This window comes from Anomaloglossus baeobatrachus, chromosome 1, assembly GCF_048569485.1.
Source record: "Anomaloglossus baeobatrachus isolate aAnoBae1 chromosome 1, aAnoBae1.hap1, whole genome shotgun sequence".
NCBI classification, from domain to species: Eukaryota; Metazoa; Chordata; class Amphibia; order Anura; family Aromobatidae; genus Anomaloglossus; species Anomaloglossus baeobatrachus.
In genome coordinates, this window is record NC_134353.1 from 33,858,818 (window position 1) to 33,879,382 (window position 20,565).

At 43.7% G+C, this 20,565-nt stretch overlaps 1 protein-coding gene across 1 annotated transcript in view; it reads right to left on the reverse strand.

The window, feature by feature from the left end:
• LOC142244410 (vomeronasal type-2 receptor 26-like) overlaps nt 1-20,565 on the reverse strand; it is a 34,319-nt gene that overhangs the window by 4,080 nt on the left and 9,674 nt on the right. The window contains exon 4 of the mRNA XM_075316941.1: nt 2,964-3,087. Within this exon, the coding sequence (XP_075173056.1) occupies nt 2,964-3,087 (124 nt within the window). The remainder of the gene's footprint in view (nt 1-2,963; nt 3,088-20,565) is intronic.

Genomic DNA, 20,565 nt, shown 5'->3' on the forward strand with positions numbered 1-20,565 from the left:
TTTTTTTAAAGATACAAGTTCTTAGACTTTGTGGAGACCAAGATTTCCTTTGCACATGACACAATTAAAAGGGTTATCCACTACTTTATTATTGATGGCTCATCCTTAGGATAAGTCAACAATGTTTGATTGGCTGGGGTCCGACACTCGGTTCTTGTGCCAAACAGATTTTCTCAATGCAGATGGCCAGAAATGCTCAGTTTCGGAATTACTAAGTCTTCTAATATCAGCCACAGCTGGGATCTGCATATCTGCCTCCTTTGGATTTGAATGGGAGGTAGATATGCAGTACCCAGCTGTGGCCGCTACCAGAACACGGAGCAGCTCCAGCAATAAGCAATTCTGAACACCTGCTGCCACTGCCACCACCAGAAACAACTGATCGGCGGGGTTGCCTGGTGTTGGACCCCAGCCTATCAGAAATTGAAAGCCTATTTCAAAAGCAAAAAAGTGGAGTCAAGGTCAGGCAAGGTCAGTACCAGAGGAAGCAACCAAGTGGAGAGGTAGGAGAGGGGACAGAGGAGTGGAAGGATGACAAGGGGACAAAATACAGACAAGGGCACGGGGGCACAGGAACAGACGGATCAGGAAATCACTCATAGGACCAGCAATCACAAGCAAAGCAGCGCTAAGCTTATAGCCGGCGCTGGCTCACTGGCAATGTCAGCTTTTAAGGCATCCAGGCTCCGGAAGTGAGGCCCGGGAGAAGGCTCCACCCCCTAGCCATGTGGACGGGGATGCGAACCATGACGACTGTGTCCAAATCAGCATCCTCACCAGATGTAGAAGCAGCTGAAGCATTATAGACCCTATAAAAACATATGTGTTCGCTGTCCTATTTAAAAAAAAAAGAAATTGCTCTTGCTAAAATATATACACTGATTAGAAAAAGCGTAAAACAATGTTTTTAAATTTTGATTTTCAGGCCTGTTATCTCATTATCCACTACAGCATGGAGCATGAGATGACCTCCATCTTATAGACAATCATCTTGGCTATCTCATACATAAATTTGACTTGCAAATATTTAGTATATGATTAGTTATGCAGATTCTTGTCATGTCGCTGCATTGTTACTGTTTTGCTCCTAAAAAAAATCTAAATTTTTTATTTGTTATTATTTGTTGGTATTTTGCAAACTCACCTTTGGATTTCATCACTGCTTGAATCCTTCTGGGCTCTTGGTCAGATTCAATCATGTCACAATTGAAATCTGATTCCAGGTCTGATTCCAGGTCATAACTACACATTCCCAATGCTGGTGGGTGCATACTGCTTTTATCACTTGGGTGTCTATTTAGCTTCTTCTTCAACTTTACTCACAAGTGTTCAGTTGGGTTGTAGACTGGAGACTGTGGGGGCCAATCCAGCACCTCTTCTGCATGGTCATTGAACCATTTATTCTCAACACATTCTTCTGGGTGTTGTCCACCTGGAATTAAATCTTGTCCTTTTCATACTCATAGTACTGGAGTGTTTTTGGATACTTTAATATAGCTCAGCACCACCAGCGACCCTGGTCAAATATCCAATGCCTTTGGCTGTGAAACAACCCCATATCATCAGGCTTCCCCACCAAACTTGAAAGCTCTTATTTCTCAATCTGTTAGCAACTTTTTTCCATGTTTCTTCCAGACCCATTTGCACTCATCAAAACCTCGTCTATTGACTTTTGTCTCCAAATCACTTGTTTCCAATCTTCTACTTTCTAATGTTCCTACTTTTTCAGACTGAACCTCCATAGGAATGGATAAGCATTGCGGGACATGACTCTATTGGATTACGCAGGAGCTTCCAAAATTTATTTTGAATTAATAAATTGATAAACAAGGGAGTGTTTATTCAAATTAACTTTTTTCCCTGTGTGTTTTTTTAACTCTACACTTGACGGTTAGTAATAGGGATGTCTAATAATCACCTATCTATTACTAACCCTTGGGCTTGATTCCAGCTGTTAATTCAAAACTACATAAACCTCAAAAGTATTACACCGATTGCCACCGCACCAGGAAAATCAGGAAGAGCCAGGCAAAGTGCCATAATTGGTGCATCTAATGGATGCTTCCCTTCTGGGGCAGTTATGGGCTGCTATTTTTAGGCTGGGGAGGGCCAATATCAATGGTACTTCCCAGCCTGATAATTCTAGCCCCCAGCTGTCCACTTTGCCTTGGCTGGTTATCAAAAAAAAAGGTGGACCCCACACCGTTCTAAAAAATGATTTCAATAAATAATTAAAAAAATGGTATAGGATCACCTCTATTTTTGATATGTTGTGAGGAGTAACAGAAAACCTATGCACAGTTTCCAGATGAATTGAGGTTTATTTCTCAACATGTTTCAAAGTGGTATCCCTTAAAAGAAGTGGGATTTCTTTAAAACATGTTGAGCATTAAACTGCCCTTCATCTTGATACAGTGCATTTGTCTTCTCTTGCTCCTCAGCAGCGCAGTCACCCCCACAACATTTATTTCTGGTTCCCTCGCATCGTTAGTAGCTTTAGGGCTCTTGGTCTGTTCAGCACCTGATTAAAGGCTCTGATCTTGTTGTTGGTGACACAACTCAGCAAGGTGAGCACATATTCTGCAAAGACCAATACAAGTATGCAGGATAAGACCCTATTTGCACTTTTCTGTCTCATAGTTTCCCATTTGCTGTAATTTTGATAAGAAGCTAAAGTAAACCAGACAGTCGAGAGTTGCAGCCCGCAGCTGTCAGCTTTATCTGCGCTTTTTATCAAAAATAAGTGGGAGCCTACGTCATTTTTTTTCTTTATTGTTCCAAGCACCACACAGGCCTCTTCCGTATTCAATAAAGCTTGTTGATTTGCTGCGCAGCAACCTTTCAACTAACTATTAGCATATGAACATCACCCGAACTCTAAACTAGGACACAGACTTTTTTAACAAGAGTTTACCTTTTGGGTTCCCTCATCCCTAATACTGATAAGAAACAGTAATTAATACCTGTCTCATTAGATATTTCCCCATCGGAACACTGCAGACATTCAAAGCAGCACTGATGTCTCCCGTTCATTAGGATCCTTCGATAACCTGGTGGACAGTCCTCTGTGCACTTAGAGACTGGAACCTAAAACATGAGTGATCACATTTTTTTTAATAAATTATACTGTATGAATTTTCATATTTTAAATGCTTAAAACATAAAATATTAAATATCTGAAATATTTTTTATATATTTTGCAGTTATAAAATCATTCAGCAAGGAAAAAAGAAAATGCACTAGATGGTGGCACCACACTGCAAAAAGGAGGAGGTGTACTTACAGAGGTCCTGTGGAGTCTATGTCTTGTTGTGTCGGGCGGTGCTCACTCTGTGTGTAGTCCCAGGATTAGATGCAGATTCCAAAAAAGGTAGAAGTCACGGGGCACTCAGCCTTCAGTCCAAGATTTATTGTTCAAGATGAAGTAACGTGAACAAGTAACAGAAAGGGAGGGGAAGCGGTGGGGGAGAGCTCAACGGACAACGGCCGTTGCATGCCGACTAGGCACTTCCATGGGTTCACTTCAAAGTGGACCCGTGGAAGCGCCTAATCAGCTTGAAATGGCCATCGTCCGTTGAGCTCTCCCCCACCGCTTCCCCTCCCTTGCTGTTACTTGTTCACGTTACTTCATTTTGAACAACAAATCTTGGACTGAAGGCTGAGTGCCCCGTGATAAAAATATACGCTTCATTGCTTAAATTTGGTAGTTGCAAGAGCTGGTATGACCTGTTCAGTGGGAGTGCAATGTATTGGAACCTCTCTGATTATATATTGATGACTTATGGATAGCTTATCAATATGTAATTCCTGTACAATCCTTTAAGAAAAGGAACATGCTTTAAAGTGCAACTGTCACTGTATGTGTTCTCAGATATGAAAGTTGCTGCACAGTGTTGCTCATCGGTGGTGGTCGGAGTCCTGAGACTCCCATGATTAGTCCAAACATCGCAGAAATCGTGAATAGTGAGTCTATGAGTCTGTAGACAGTTCCATGAGACGGAATGTATGCATCCATCAATATAACATTGAGCCAGAGCAATGCTCTGTGTGCTCAGCTTATGCAAGAGCTGCAGATTTAATCGAGGCACTTAAGTAAATTAGTGAGGTTCTCAAAACCCAGCTCTCCACTGATCATCACCCAGGTCATATATAAAAACATTTCTACAGTGATTAGTGATGAGCAAGATTTAAAATGCTTGAGTGCAAAGTACTTGAATTCAGAAAATCGGAATGCTCGGGTGCTAGTGTTCATTAACGAGTATAATGGAAGTCAATGGGAAACTCAAGCATTTTCTGGCAGCCCCTGTCAGGAAGTCTGAGGGACAGTAAATCTCTAAAATGGATGAAAAAAGTACTCAAATGGAATACGCAAACATGGGGAAGACGCCGAGACACATCTCTAACTCCCAGGTAGCCACTGGAAACAATGTTGGCAGAGTATTATTACACTTTTATGGACTGACTTTACAGGAAAAATATTAAGAAACATCCTTCCTGAATAATGACTTGTATATAAGGCAATTTTAGAAAGAGAGAAAAGCTGCCTCCTCCAACCCTTAGGCAATGTTCACACATAGTGTTTTTACTATGCTTTTGCACTCTCTTTGATTTTAATGTTGGAAAAAACACTGCAAAAATGATGAAACAATTGACATTCTCCTTCTTTCATAAATGCAACAGTTTTCCATTTTAAAAAAGAATTGTGTGCATGAAATTTTTTCAAATTTGTTTTCCCATATGTAAGAACTGAGACTCCTAAATTGGGGAAGACTATGCACTAAGGGGTACTTTGCATGCTGCGACATAGCAGCCCATGCTGCGATACCGAGCGCGATAGTCCCCGCCCCGTCGCAGCTGCGATATCATTGTGATAGCTGCCGTAGCGAATATTATCGCTACAAGGGCTTCACATGCACTCACCTGCTGTGCGACGTCGCTCTGGCCGGCGAACCACCTCCTTATTAAGGGGGCGGGTCGTGCGGCGTCACTGCGACGTCACACGGCAGGCGGCCAATAGGAGCAGAGGGGTGGAGATGACCTCCTTCCTTCCGCATAGCCGACGGGGCCGTGTTGACGCACGTAAGAGATGTTCCTCGCTCCTGCGACTTCACACACAGCGATGTGTGCCGCCGCAGGAGCGAGGAACAACATCGGACCGTCGCATCAGCGTAATTATGGAATTCGCCGACGCTACACCAATGATACGATTGCGACGATTTTGCGCTCGTTAATCGTATCATCTAGGATTTACACACTACGATGTCAAGAGCGACACAGGAAGTGCGTCACTTTCGACATGACCCCACCGACATCGCACCTGCGATGTCGTAGTGTGCAAAGCCCACCTAAGTGCAAGTCCTATCAAAGATTGAAAGGAGGCATGGCAATACACCCTAGAATCCATGTAGAGGAAGTTGGGTCTCCTAGACTGCTAAAGCATATGACTATGTGCATGGGCTTCCAAATTTTAGAAAGAGACACTCTAATACACCCTGGAACATACAGTACAGACCAAAAGTTTGCACACACCTTCTCATCTCTAGAACAACTATTAAGAGACTTTGTGCAGCAGGCCTTCATGGTAAAATAGCTGCTAGGAAACCTCTGCTAAGGACAGGCAACAAGCAGAAGAAACTTTTTTGGGCTAAAGAACACAAGGAATGGACATTAGACCAGTGAAAATCTGTGCTTTGGTCTGATGAGTCCAAATTTGAGATCTTTGGATCCAACCACCGTGTCTTTGTAGAAAAGGTGAACGGATGGACTCTACATGGCTGTTTCCCACCATGAAGCATGGAGGAGGAGGTGTGATGGTGTAGGGGGGGCTTTGCTGGTGACACTGTTGGGGATTTATTCAAAATTGAAGGCATAGAGAACCAGCATGCCTACCACAGCATCTTGCAGCGGCATGCTTTTCCATCCAGATTGCGTTTAGTTGGATCATCATTTATTTTTCAACAGGACAATGACCCCAAACACACCTCCAGGCTGTGTAAGGGCTATTTGGCTAAGAAGGAGAGTGATGGGGTGCTACGCCAGATGACCTGGTCTCCACAGTCACCAGACCTGAACCCAATCGAGATGGTTTGGGGTGAGCTGGACCGCAGAGTGAAGGCAAAAGGTGCTAAGCATCTCTGGGAACGCCTTCAAGACTGTTGGAAGACCATTTCCGGTGACTACCTCTTGAAGCTCATCAAGAGAATGCCAAGAGTGTGTAAAGTAGTAATGAAAGCAAAAGGTGGCTACTTTGAAGAACCTAGAATATAAGACGTATTTTCAGTTGTTTCACACTTTTTTAAGTATTTCATTCCACATGTTGTAATTCATAGTTTTGATGCCTTCAATGTGAATCTACAATTTTCAGAGTCCTGAAAATAAAGAAAACTCTTTGAATGAGAAGGTGTGTCCAAACTGTTGGTCTGTACTGTACGTAGAGTAGGGCCTCAGAAAACTTTTACATTTTGAAGGAATGGGACTTTTGTGGTCAACAACAAGGAGTCCCAGATTCAAGGCCAATTCTCAGTGTACAACTGGCAAAAATTGGGACTTTCAGGCATCTGAGCCTGATTTTGCTCCAGCTAAGGTGGAATGCAGTTCCTGCTGTGCCGCCTCAGGGCATCTAGCAGCCCCCAAACTTTATCACTTGGAAATTGTTGGCAATTAAATTTCATGAACTATGTGAAGGAATCTTTTCCAACCCATCCTGCTGAAATAACACCACAAGTCCTTTGTCCATTTGTCCCCAGTGGCACTGAAGACCCATGAAGTCAACTTTAAGGGAATCTGTCACCAGATTTGTTCCTTATACACTGCGGCCACCACCAGTAAGTTCTTATGTACAGCATTCTAGAAAACTGTTTGTAAGTGCCCAGGCTGATCTGCATAATATAAAAAACAGCTTTTATTATAGTCACCTGTGGGTGGTTCAGTCCAATAGGCATTGCTGATCTTAGTACGGCGCCATAATGCACAGGTGTGGGGAAAGGCCAAATATCGCCCGCGTATGCAGACTAAAATGAGTCACACCAGCACTGCCCCGAATATGATTCCCTTGAGAAAGGGGTTAGAAGTTGGGGGCTGGTGCTGATGTCACTCACCTTGCTTCTATCACCGCTCCCTGATGATTTTTTTTTTTGGTTCTCAACAATGTAAAAAGCTGTGGTAATTGCAGTACCACCCCTTGATAAAATCCAGGAGGTTTGATAGATGCAGCAGGGATTTGAGTGTAGACCCAGCCTTCTGTGATCTCCCATTTGAGACACTTCTCAAATGAAACATCTCATGAAATAAAGTATAAAAACGTATTCAGGGAAAAGCTGGATACGGAGAAGTGTAGGGTATTTTATAAAGAAGCAAGTGAAGAAAAGTGCTTTAGGTGTACAAATAGATAATTATAAAGAGCATTTTAGATATTGGACCAACCATTTAATTCAATAAACACCATTTTCAGTATTATTGGATGTGGGATTTTTTTTTGGGACGACTCTTAACTTCTTTCATATTTAAGAAAAATATATTTTTCTAAGTACAACATTTTGTTCAAATTAAAAGGATAAAAGAAAGGGATATAGATAACATATAAATTGAAATATATGAATGTTCAGCCAAATACTTTAAAATAATCGTACATGAAAAAAAGATTATAATACTGACCTTGCCATTTTTCCAATATATTACACTAGTATCTATAAAGAGCTGATCTTCTTCATGAACAGATAAATTAAATCTTCCCACATGTTTTAAAAATAAAGCTTTAAATATAATTTTTAAATTATTAATATGATAGTGAGTGGTCATTTCTCCTTTGTCATTAAAGTGGACTTCTTTTCCAATTGGATCTTGAAAATGAATTTTTCTTAAAAAGTACTGAAATAAGTGAAATAGTAATAATAAGAATAGAGAAAACACATTTTTTGAGAGTTGAAACTATGGACGAGATGAGGGGTAGGCAGCTATCTAGGGAGCTACAGTATCTCCTGCTTTCCCAAGAGGGGTGCACCTTGGGGGAAAAACACAACAACATTGCTGAATGTCTGCAGCCGTCCGACAACCCTTGTTCAGCTGCAGGCATTCCGCACACTGATGGCTGTAGCGCAGGCCCAGAGATGCTATTGCCAACACTTTGCACTAAAGGGTGCTTTACACGCTGCGACATCGCTAACGATATAGCGTTGGGGTCACGTCGTTAGTGACGCACATCCTGCGCCGTTAGCGACATTGCAGCGAGTGACACCAAGAAGCAACGATCATCGGTCACAAAAACGTCAAAAATTGTTGATCGTTGACATGTTGCTCCTTTCTATAATATCATTGCTGCTGCAGGTACGATGTTGTTTGTCATTCCTGCAGCACCACACATTGCTACGTGTGACACCGCAGGAACGACGAACATCTCCTACCTGCATCCACTGGAAAAGAAGGAAGGAAGGAGATGGACGGGATCTTATGCCCACTCATCTCCGCTGCTCCGCTTCTATTGGACGGCTGCTGTGGGACATCTCTGTGATGCCGCACGAACCGCCCCCTTAGAAAGGAGGTGGTTCGCCAGCCAGAGTGACGTCGCAGGGAAGGTAAGTCCGTGTGACGGGTCATAGAGATGTTGTGCACCACAGGCAGCGATTTGCCCGTGTCGCACAACCGACGAGGTCGGGTACGCTCGCTAGCGATATCGATACCAATATCGCAGTGTGTAAAGTACCCTTTAATCCTATACTGTCATACACAAATATATTTGCTGTATGCGCCAACAGCTGTAAGCAGCTCCCTGCCCCACCGGGAACTCCAGCAAAATGCAGGCCCTTTCCAGCCTGAGCCCTTTTGGAGAAAGCACACACCTGGGATGTCAGATGGTGCATTACAGTGTCATCATCACACCATTGAGCGCCCACAGCTGTACAGGATATAAAAGAATATAACGCTGCACTCGATGGGGAGCCTGGATTAGGTGAGTATATATTTTTTTTCTTATGTTTGAAAGGGGAGTATAATTTTTTTTCTTATATTTGACAAGAGGGGCTGACTTTGGAGACAGGAGTGGCTGGCTGTGGCAACATATGTACAGCTGGCTGTGGGGACATAAAAGGGGCAGGCTGGGGTGACATACAAGAGGTTGACTGTGGGGATATAAGAGTTGCTTGCTGTGTGTACATAAGAGGAGCTACCGGTGGGGACATAATTAGCGTTATCTGTGGGCACATGAGGGGCTGACTGTGGGATCATAATGGGCTGCAGTAGAGACATGAGGTGCTGGTTGTGAAAACATAAGAGGTGCTGGCTGTGGACATATATGTGGACATGGCTGTGGGGACTTGAGGGGTTTGCGGTGCGGACATATATTAGGCTGGCTGTGGGGACATACTGTACATGGGGCTTGCTAAGGTGACATATGTGTGGCAGGCTATGGGTACATATGTGGAGTAGGCTGTTGTCAAAATATGTGGGGTTGGCTGTGAGGTCAAGAGGGCTGGCTGTGGGGACATTCAAGGGGCGGAGTGTTTTGACATGAGGCCTGGCTGTCTGGAAAATACAAGAAGATCTGGCACATTATATGGGAAACTGTTGGGAACAGTTTAGTGAGTACTGTGAAGAATATTACACTTGGGGCTTTGGGGGATGTCATACTGGTGGATGTGGACAGATAATAAGGTAAAGAAGGCTGTGATGGACATTACACTGTATATTGGAGGCTGTAGTTGATATAATACTGCATGGGGGCTGTGGAGGACATATCTGAAAACAAGATGAGCTGAGATTGAGAACTGTTATGTAGAGGCTGAACAGGTAAAGCAGAGTTATCAATGTATATATATATATTTATATATATATATATATATATATATATAGTGATATTTGCTGCTGATGGTGGTGGTGGATATTAACCATTGTTGTCTTATTGTTGCTACTTTCCTGCTGTTGTTTTTCTCCTGAGTCTCCGGTTGTCTATTCCTGTGTGTGTGCAGTGTGTCAGAGTTTTGGTTTTCCCTTGTCTGTCTTTAACTGTGTGTACATATTACTTCTGAATTGTCCTTCTTAGTGGGATAGGAAATCAGATTAGTTCTAATTAGGAGCCTAACCAGGCATGGGACTCAAGCACTTCCACCAACAGGAGTAACCCTGAGGTTAGGGATAGCATAGAGTCCTTTTGCGTGACTGACAGCTTAGAAGCCCCTGTCCCTCATTATCCTACAGTCAATTTGTGACACATAACAAAGTTAAGTCCGTTTTATGTGGAGCAATAGGCTAAAAATCACCCAAAATGATGTACAGAACTAATCAACAATTACCAGAAATCTTGAGATTTAGTTAAGCCTGCTTTACACGCTGCAATGTATCTTACAATGTGCCGGCGGGGTCACGTCGTAAGTGACGCACATCCGACATCGTAAGTACATTGCAGTGTGTGACAGGTATGTGCGATTGCGATTGAACGTTAAAACGTTCATCACATTCACATCGTACCTGTCTCTAGAATTGCACGTCAGAGTGTTCATCGTACCCCGGGTAGCACACATTGCAGTGTGTGACACCCCGGGAACGATGAACAGCGTCCTACGGCTCCCGGCCCACAATGCGGAAGGAAGGAGGTGGGCGGGATGTTTACGTCCCACTCAGCTCCACCCCTCCGCTTCTATTGGCCGGCTGCCGCGTGACGTCGATGTGACGCCAAACGTCCCTCCCACTCCAGGAAATGGATGTTCGCCGCCCACATCGAGGTAGTATGGACGAGTAAGTACGTGTGACGGGGGGTTACTCGTATGTGAGGCACATTCAACAAAATACGAAATCGTATGCGAAATTACAACGTGTAAAGCAGGCTTTAGTTATACAAGATTTCGCAAGTAAAGGTTCTCCCATACTTTTGTCACACACATACTTGTGACATTGGATCATTTTCCTCAATAAAAAAATGACATCTAATATTTTTTTAACTCATTTGAGTATTTTTCTTTTTCTTCATCTATTGTTAGATAAAAGTATGTATGATGTTGCTTTAGATCAAATTAATCCAGAGAAATGTGCAAAAAATATGAAGGGTGCACAAATTTTAAAGCAAATAATAGAAGATTAGTAGGAATGGGCAAAACTGAGCTGTAAAGTTCGGGGTTTGCACCGGTGTCTGGTGATAAAATTTGAACACGGACTTCTGACAGACATCCAAGGTCAAGTTCGGAGTTCGGATGCTGAATAAAGTTTATTGAAAGGCAGCCGCACAGCCAATCAACAAGCTTTTATTCTGTGGGCACTTCCACAGCTATCACAACCATGCCAAGTATTAGCATAGCTATGCATTTCCGGCGCACTATGTGATGCAGCCTGTATAATCAGGCCCAGGGTAGTCAGTATGTGGTCTAGGTGTGGTACACGGAGTATGCATTGGTGTGGCTTCCAGGTGAAATACTTCTCAATGATCCAAAAGGGCATGTTCAACAGCATCAAAGTAAAGTACAGTGGAACCTCAGTTTACAAGTAACTTTGTGTGCGAGTATTTTGCTATACGAGCAAAGCTTGGTGGAAATTTGTAACTCAGTTTACGAGCATGCTTTGCTGTACAAGCAAATACCGCACACACTTCCAGTTATGCACTTTCACCGCACTCTTACCCGCTCTTGCAGTCCGCACAAACACACACAAACACGCCGGCCTCCTGGTTATTGTAGTTCGCCGGTACAGGATGTGTATCGGATAACCATCGCGACGAGATGGAGGAACTTCCACTGTCAGCTGCTTCTCAAAGGCTGCATGCTGACCAATCAGAGGCAAACGGCTATCCTTTGACGTCACCACTTTGGCAGTGAAAGCTCCAGCATCAGTCGCGATGGTTACCCGATACACATCCTGTACCGGTGAACCACAAGAATCGGGAGGCCGGTGATGGAACGGAAGGTAAGGTGAGCATAATATGTGTGTGTTTGTGTGTGTTTGAGCATGTGTGGAATGGCACAATAGGCGACAAGGATGGGACATTAAACAAGTTGTGGAATGAATTGTCTGAGCTTGCATTATTTCCTAGGGGAAATTTTGCTTTTCTAGACGAGTAACTTGGTTTGCAAGCACACTCCCAGAACGGATTGTTCTCGTAAACCAAGGTTCCACTGTAGTGAAAACCTAGCAAATAATCAAATGAGCTAAAAAATAATAGTAGAATGTGCACATTTTAACAAAAAAATAATGGTTACACATTTCTGGTTGAAGAATCCTTAATTATGGCTAGAACTTAGCCTTTAACTATACAGGATACAAAAAAATATGTAGAATGTGCATATTTTAAAAATCTTATAATTCTTATGTGATTTGGATTTAAAAAAGCCTTAAGGCCACTTTACACACAGAGATAAATCTTTGGCAGATCTGTGGTTGCAGTGAAATCATGGACATATTGTTCCATTTGTACACAGCCACAATCCTGGCACTGATTGTCCACAATTTCACTGCAACCACAGATCTGCCAAAGATTTATCTCTGTGTGTAAAGTGGCCTTAAGGCTTTTTTAAATCCAAATCACATAAGAATTATAAGATTTTTAAAATATGCACATTCTACATATTTTTTTGTATCCTGTATAGTTAAAGGCTAAGTTTTAACTATTTTCCCTTGTGATCGAGAACATCCCCTTTAGAACACTTGTTGTGGAGATTCTTCTTCTGCTGCTGCTGCTAGAGACTTTCTCATTATATATGACTCGTCCGCCCCAGGGCCTTAGGTGACTCAGTGTCGGGCCGGACTAGTCCGGGGTAGTCTGGGGTAGTCAGCGGTGGTGGGGCCCGACTCCGTGACCCTGGTAGAGTCAATTTAAATGGCTGATGAGGGATGATGATGATGGGAGTTGTAGTTAATATTAAATTCGTGACGCCACCTGTGGTATTTTGCAGCTATGGAGCTGCAGCTCCTGGAAGGGACCTCCGGGGCTGGTGTTATGGCAGCTGAGGTGTTTCTTGCTCCCCACAGGTAGAGTGGGTACCCCGGGGCAACCGTTGGGGCTTGGTAAAGTCTATGGTGTTTACTGAGGAGGTGCAGGACAAAACAGATGACACGGGGCTTGCAGTCATGATGTTTTACTCACTGTTCACTTATGCCCGCAGAGTGCCAGTTTCCACCACGATGGGCTCCAGACAATCCCGAACTCCTCGGATCCCAGTGCTGGTTGTGACCCAGTGACTTCTGCTCTCATGCACCTCTTTGTTACTAATGGTTCCCCGTAGCCTATAGCTTCCGAGGGCCCCTATATGGCTTTCATTGTCAAAAGTCCCGGTTCAGTCGCCGGCAGCACAAACCTTTCAATGGGCTGTATCTCTGTACCAATACCCAGGCTCTGAGTCTGCTGCTGTGCTTCGGACACTATGGTGGGCCAAGAAACGTGCAATCTTCTCTCCCTGTAGATTTATTAGGCGGGCTTGAAGCGTCCCCTAATCTAGGGCTCTACACCCCGTCGGTGCTCGGTCCTGATAGTAATCATGCTGTACTCCCCAGCGACCGTACTCCTCCTTTCACCGAAGTCACTAGTCAGCTCTGACTGGAACAGAATGGGGGTTGTCAGCTGTCCCCTCACTTCTCCTCAGACCGACCACTCTTCACACCTGACTGGATCTTCCTGTCAACTCCTTCTCAACTGTCACTTCTCTGACAGACTTTCTCACTCTGGACTGTGTTTTCCTGGGCTGAATGATCCGGCTCAGCTCCAAGCTCACAGACCACACTCCTCGAGTTCTTTCCTCACTGAACTCTCCTCACAGACACTCTGACTAGAACTGGCTGGTTCAAACCAGTTCTCCTCCTCCACTCACTTTCTCTGTTTGACGGAAAAACTGAACTATCTTCCTGACCCATTGACCCCTCCCACACTGCCTCTGCCAGGCTCCACCCCTTCAGGCCAGTGAATGGGACTTAAGGCTCCATCACCAGGTACACTGGTCGCTGCTTCTCAGAATTAATGGAGTGCCTGCCTTAAACCCTGACCCAATGTGAGACCTAACAATTGGTGTCTGTGAGTGTTGATGTTGTATAGAACCGACACTGATCACCCAGGAATTCAGTATGAGCACAGCACTAGAGATGAGCGAACCGGTTGCGGTTCGGCTCGAGGTCGGCTCGCCGAACGGGGGTCCCGTTCGAGTTCGGTTCGTCGAACGTTCGACGAACCGAACTAGAACCAATAGGCTATAATGGGAGTCAATCACAAACATATAAAAATGCATGATAAATGTACACAAACAGTTAATAAACATTGCCATAACACTTACCGGTCCTCGCGATCCCTTCTGTACTCTGTCTCCTGCCGCTATTCCATCCGATGATCGCTGAATCCTCCCGTGACCGGCACTGCCAGCAGAGATGCAGGACCTGTCGTGACGTCAAAATAGCCATGTGACCAGTCACGTGGCTATTATCTCATTGGCTACAGACTGGTCACATGACTATGACGCGTCATGTAGGACCTGCGAGTGCATCTCTCCGGTACACGGTGCACATATGTGTATCGCCGTTTACCGGCGACATGCTCTAGCACACGGTCGACTCCCCGTTCCGTTAGGGACCGGCTGACACAGCCGGTCATTAACGGAGATCACCGTTGCCATAGCAACGCAGTTAGCGGTGACGTCACCGCTAACCGCAGCTCCGAGAGCACCGTTGCTATGGTAACGCGTCTGTCAGCGTTACCGCTGTTACCGCTGACAGCCAGCACTGATCACTCACGAAGTGAAGGCTGCACGCTGCTTCCCGATTGTAGTGAGGATTGTACTGAGGATGAGGTTCCCCAGCCCCAAGTGATGGGCTGGTGAACCTCATCCTCACTACAATCGTCACTACTACTACACTAGAAAGAAAGAAGACAGAAGAGCAGGATCGTGGAGGGCTGACAGGGGGTAATAAAGATGGAGTCTCTAATGTGTCTGTGTATTTATTTCTATTAAAGTATTTTTTCTCTGTGTGGTGTCTTTTTTTTAACCCTTTATTGGAGATTCTTAATGGCCGGGTCAAACGTGCCTGACATTAAGAATCTCTGGCTTAATACTGGCTAGTAAAACAAAGCCAGTATTAACTCATGATTACCCAACAAGCCACCCGGCTCCAGGGCTGTTGGAAGAGTTGGATACAGCGCCAGATGATGGCGCTTCTATGAGAGCACCATTTTCTGGGACGGCTGCGGACTGAAATCCGCAGCAGAGGCGCCCAGAAACCTCGGGCTAACCTGTGCTGCGGATTCCAATCCCCAGCTGCCTAGTTGTACCCGGCTGGACACAAAAATGGGGCGAAGCCCACGTCATTTGTTTTTTAATTATTTCATGAAATAAGTGAAAAAATTAAAAAAAAATGGGCTTCCCTATATTTTTGGTTCCCAGTCGGGTACAAATAGGCAACTGGGGGTTGGAGGCAGCCCGTGGCTGCCTGCTGTACCTGGCTAGCATACAAAAATATGGCGAAGCCCACGTAATTTTTTTGGTGGGCAAAAAACGTCTGCATACAGTCCTGGATGGAGTATGCTGAGCCTTGTAGTTCTGCAGCTGCTGTCTGCTCTTCTCCATACAGACAGACAGCAGCTGCAGAACTACAAGGCTCAGCATACTCCATCCAGGACTGTATGCAGAACTTTTTTGCCCCCTGAAAAGATTATGTGGGCTTCGCCATATTTTTGTATGCTAGCCAGGTACAGCAGGCAGGTACGGCTGCCCCCAACCCCCAGTTGCCTATTTGTACCCGGCTGGGAACCAAAAATAAAGGGAAGCCCTTTTTTTATTATTTCATGAATTTCATGAAATAATTAGAAAACAAATGACGTAGGCTTCGCCCCATTTTTGTGTCCAGCCAGGTACAACTAGGCAGGTGGGGATTGGAATCCGCAGCACAGGTTGGCCTGAGCTTTCTTGGCTCCACTGCTGCGAATTGCAGTCTGCAGCCGCCTCAGAAAATGGCACTTTCATAGAAGCGCCATCTTCTGGCGCTGTATCCAACTCTTCCAGCACCTGCCTGCTGTACCTGGCTAGCATACAAAAATATGGCGAAGCTCACGTCCTTTTTTTGCAGTTTTTTGGCAAAAAAAATAAAAAATGCTTCCCTGGATTTTCCATTGCCAGTGAAGGTAACACCAAGCAGTGGGGGTTAGCAGCCAGTAGCTGCTTGGATTACCCTTAGCTAGCAATACAAAAAATGCAGCGGGAGCCCATATATATTTTTTTTAATTATATATTTAAATAACTAAAAATAAAATGGGCTTCCCTGTATTTTGATTGCTGGACATCACAGTGCTGTAAAAATAAATCTTTAAAAAAATGACGTAGCGCTCCGCGGTATTTTTGATTCTCAGCAGATAAAGCAGACAGCTATGGGTTTCCACCCCCATCTGCCTGCCGTTACCTTGGTTGGCAATCAAAATACAGGGAAGCCCATTAATTTTTTCTATTTAAAAAATAGTTAAAAAAAAAATGACGTTGGGTCCCCCCATTTTTGATAGCCAGCTAGGGTAAAGCAGACGGCTGTAGCCTGAAAACCACAGCTGGCAGCTTTACCGTGGTTGGGGATCCAATGTGGAGGTCCCCTCAGGCTCTTTTTTATAATTATTTTATAAATATTAATAATTACACAATAAAAGTAGGGTCCCCCCCAAATTGGATCACCAGCCAAGGTAAAGCGGACAGCTGTGGTCTGTTATTCTCAGGGTGGGAAGGTCCATAGTTATTGGGCCTTCACAGCCTAAAAATAGCAGGCCGCAGGCACCCCAGACGTGGCGCATCCACTAGATGCGCCAATCCTGGCACTTCACCCCAGCTCATCCCGTGCCCTGGTGCAGTGGCAAACGGGGTAAGAAATCGGGTTGATACTAGCTGTAAAGTCACCTGAGATCAAGCCCAGCAGTTTGTGATGTCATGGCGTCTATTAGATACCCAACATCATAAACTGTCAGTACTAACAAAAAAAAAAAAAATCGACAAAAGAAATTTATTTGAAAAAACAGTCCCCAAAACATTTCCTCTTTCACCAATTTATTGTAAGAAAAAAAATAAAGGGGTCCCACGACGACTCTGGACCGTCTAGAATATGGGGGGGAGACACTCAGGGAACGTATCCCCCATTTTCTAGGAGTGCGGACCCTTCATGTGAGGAGTGTGGGTGCAATGAATCTGCACTCACTCTCCCCGGGTCCACAGCAGCAGAGTCCATGTCGTAATGGTTGCTACCAAAGCTGCAATGCCCTGCTCATGAGGTAAGGGCATGCCTAATCAGGAGAACTACTGTAGAGGAAGCTCTGCTCACTGGTATATAGGTGCTCAGAGGTAATAATAGATAAAATTAGTGAGTAACCTCGGCACTCTAAATCTCCCAGACTAAGTCAGTAAGTCACAACGGATAGTAATGCAAAATCACTCTTTATTGGTCCGTATTAAGAAAAAAAAATTTTCATAAGCATATATGTTTTTGTCCAAAACAAGTTACAAATGACGTTTCGGCCTGAGCCTTCGTCAGATTGGACTTATCTGCTTGTAATCATGAAAAATGACAATAATCAGTATCACATGAGTGAGAGAACAATAACATAAACTCGAACAATGTAGAGGTACAATTGGGATGCAGCAAAAAAATTGCAACACAGCAAGAAATGAAACACATGATACAAATGTCATAATACAGTACAAGGACAATATAGTAATGACAAATATGGGGTCAGAGTAGGCTTAGACAGCTCTGGTACGAAAGAGATGTCAATCATAAAGTAACATGTCCAGTAAGTGTAGAGCTACACTATGCATGGCAGAGCTAATGGGTAGACTGACCATAGAAAAAGAACGGAGAAAAAGTGGAGAAAAAGTGGGAAAAAAATGGAGAAAAAGTTGTGAAAAAGTGGAGAAAAAAATGGAGAAAAAGTGGAGTAAAAATGGAGAAAAAGTGGAGAAAAAATGGAGAAAAAAATGTAGAAAAAGTGGAGAAAAAGTGGAGAAAAAGTGGAGAAAAAAGTGGAGAAAAAGTGGAGTAAAAATGGAGAAAAAGTGGAGAAAAAGTGGAGAAAAGATGGATAAAAAGTGGAGAAAAAGTGAAGAAAAAGTGGAGAAAAAGTGGAGAAAAAGTGGAGTAAAAATGGAGAAAAAGTGGAGAAAAAATGGAGAAAAAGTGGAGAAAAAGTGGAGAAAAAGTGGAGAAAGAAATAGAGAAAAAGTGGAGAAAAAGAGGAGTAAAAATGGAGAAAAAGTGGAGAAAAAAATGGAGAAAAAGTGGAAAAAAAGTGGAGTAAAAATGGAGAAAAAGTGGAGAAAAAGTGAAGAAAAAGTGGAGAAAAAATGGAGAAAAAATGGAGAAAAAGTGGAGAAAAAGTGGAGAAAAAGTGGAGAAAAAGTGGAGAAAAAAATGGAGAAAAAGTGGAGAAAAAGTGGAGAAAAAGTGGAGAAAAAGTGGAGTAAAAATGAAGAAAAAGTGGAGAAAAAGTGAAGAAAAAATGGAGAAAAAATGGAGAAAAAATGGAGAAAAAGTGGAGAAAAAATGGAGAAAAAGTGGAGAAAAAGTGGAGAAAAAATGGAGAAAAAATGGAGAAAAAGTGGAGAAAAAATGGAGAAAAAATGGAGAAAAAGTGGAGAAAAAGTAGAAAAAAATGGAGAAAAAGTGGAGAAAAAGTGGAGAAAAATGGAGAAAAAATGGAGAAAAAGTGGACAAAAAGTGGACAAAAAGTGGACAAAAAATGGAGAAAAAATGGAGAAAAAGTGGAGAAAAAGTGGAGAAAAAAATGGAGAAAAAGTGGAGAAAAAGTGGAGAAAAAGTGGAGAAAAAAATGGAGAAAAAGTGGAGAAAAAGTGGAGAAAAAGTGGAGCACCCTTTGGTGCCTTTCATGTGGCACTAAGGGGTGCTTAGCTTTGTATTTAGCCAAAAAAATGAAAACAAAAATGACGTAGGGTTCCCCCTAGTTTTGTAGCCAGCTAGGGTAAAGCAGACGGCTGCAGCCTGCAGACCACAGCTGGCAACCTCACCTTGGCTGGTAATCCAAAACTGAGGGCACCCCACGCTGTTATTTTAAATTAAATAAATAATTAAAAAAAAAACACGTAGGGGTCTCCCAAAATTGGATCACCAGCCAAGGTAAAGCAGACAGCTGGGGCCTGATATTCTCAGACTAGGGAGGTCCATGGTTATTGGACTTTCCCCAGCCTAAAAATAGCAGGCCGCAGCCACCCCAGAAGTGGCGCATCCATTAGATGTGCCAATCCTGGTGCTTCGCCCCAGCTCATCCCGCGCCCTGGTGCGGTGGCAAACGGGGTAATATATGGGGTTATATATGTGCTGCTGTCAGCGAGGTACATTACCTGCGCTGATCTCCAGCACACTGACAGCCCCTGACACTGAGTTCAATGACCGGCGCCTTCACACCAAGTATCGCGAGAGGCCCGTGACGTCACCGCTAGTCAGTCTCGGGTCGGAAGCGAGAGGTGATGTGACAAGCGGCGGCCATGGAGGACAGTGACAGCGCTGAGGTCAGGATGGCGGGACTTCATCACCGCAGGTAAGCCGAGCGGGGCCATGTGTGTGTGTGTGTGTGTGTTTGTATGTGAGTGTGGGTGTGTGTGTGTGTGTGTGTGTGTATGTGTGTGTGTGTGTGTGTGTGTGTGTGTATGTATGTATGTGTACATGCCGCGGGCAGGAGGGGGCGGAGTGAGCTGAGCGGGGAAGTGTGGGCTTCCTGCACGTAACTAGGATAAACATCGGGTTACTAACCAAAGCGCTTTGCTTGGATACCCGATGTTTATCTTGGTTACCAGCTTCTGGCAGGCTGCCAGCGATGGCTCCTGCACACTGTAGCTGTAAAAAGCCCTGCTTTTTGCTGCTAGAACCGTTCTCGAACGTATCTAGAACTATCGAGCTTTTGCAAAATGCTCGAGTTCTAGTTCGATCTCGAACAACCCCCAAAATCACTCGAGCCTAGAACTGGAGAACCACGAACCGCGAACCGCGCTCAACTCTACACAGCACCTTAAATGAGGCTTTGTGCCCTGTGGCGTCTGAAGCCTCAGGGGCGCCACATATACAGTCCATTAACAGTAAATTGTTCAAATTCATTACAACTTGCAAAGTTTGTAAAATTTGACTCAGATTTCATTGGCATAAAATTGATTTGATTGTCTCTAATCCCTGCATAATTGGCAGTTGGTTGAGCATACACAAATTTGTTGGCACTAGTGTTGAGTAAGTCTACCGGAACTGAAATCTGAATCTGCAGTTATTTTGCATTTAGAAATAACATTTGATTTACATTGAATCTATTTAATGCAGATTGGAAGTATATTATCATGATTATGCTCTGAGACCTCTCCAGACCCCAGAGCATAGAGATGTTTGTTTAAAAAGATTTTTTTTACCATATCCATCCAGCATATTAAAAAAAAAAATATTATTATTATTATTTTTTTTTTATTTTTTATTTATTAGATCGTGGTTGCTACCGGCCGGGGCCCCACGACCCTTTAGTCCTACTGTGCTTATAAAGTGTATATGATTCGTCCATTGTTATCTACTTGTAGAAATTAATCTTGTTTATTTTGTTAGGGATTAGGAGTAATGGTATTAATAAAATAATTTTCACTCTTATTATTC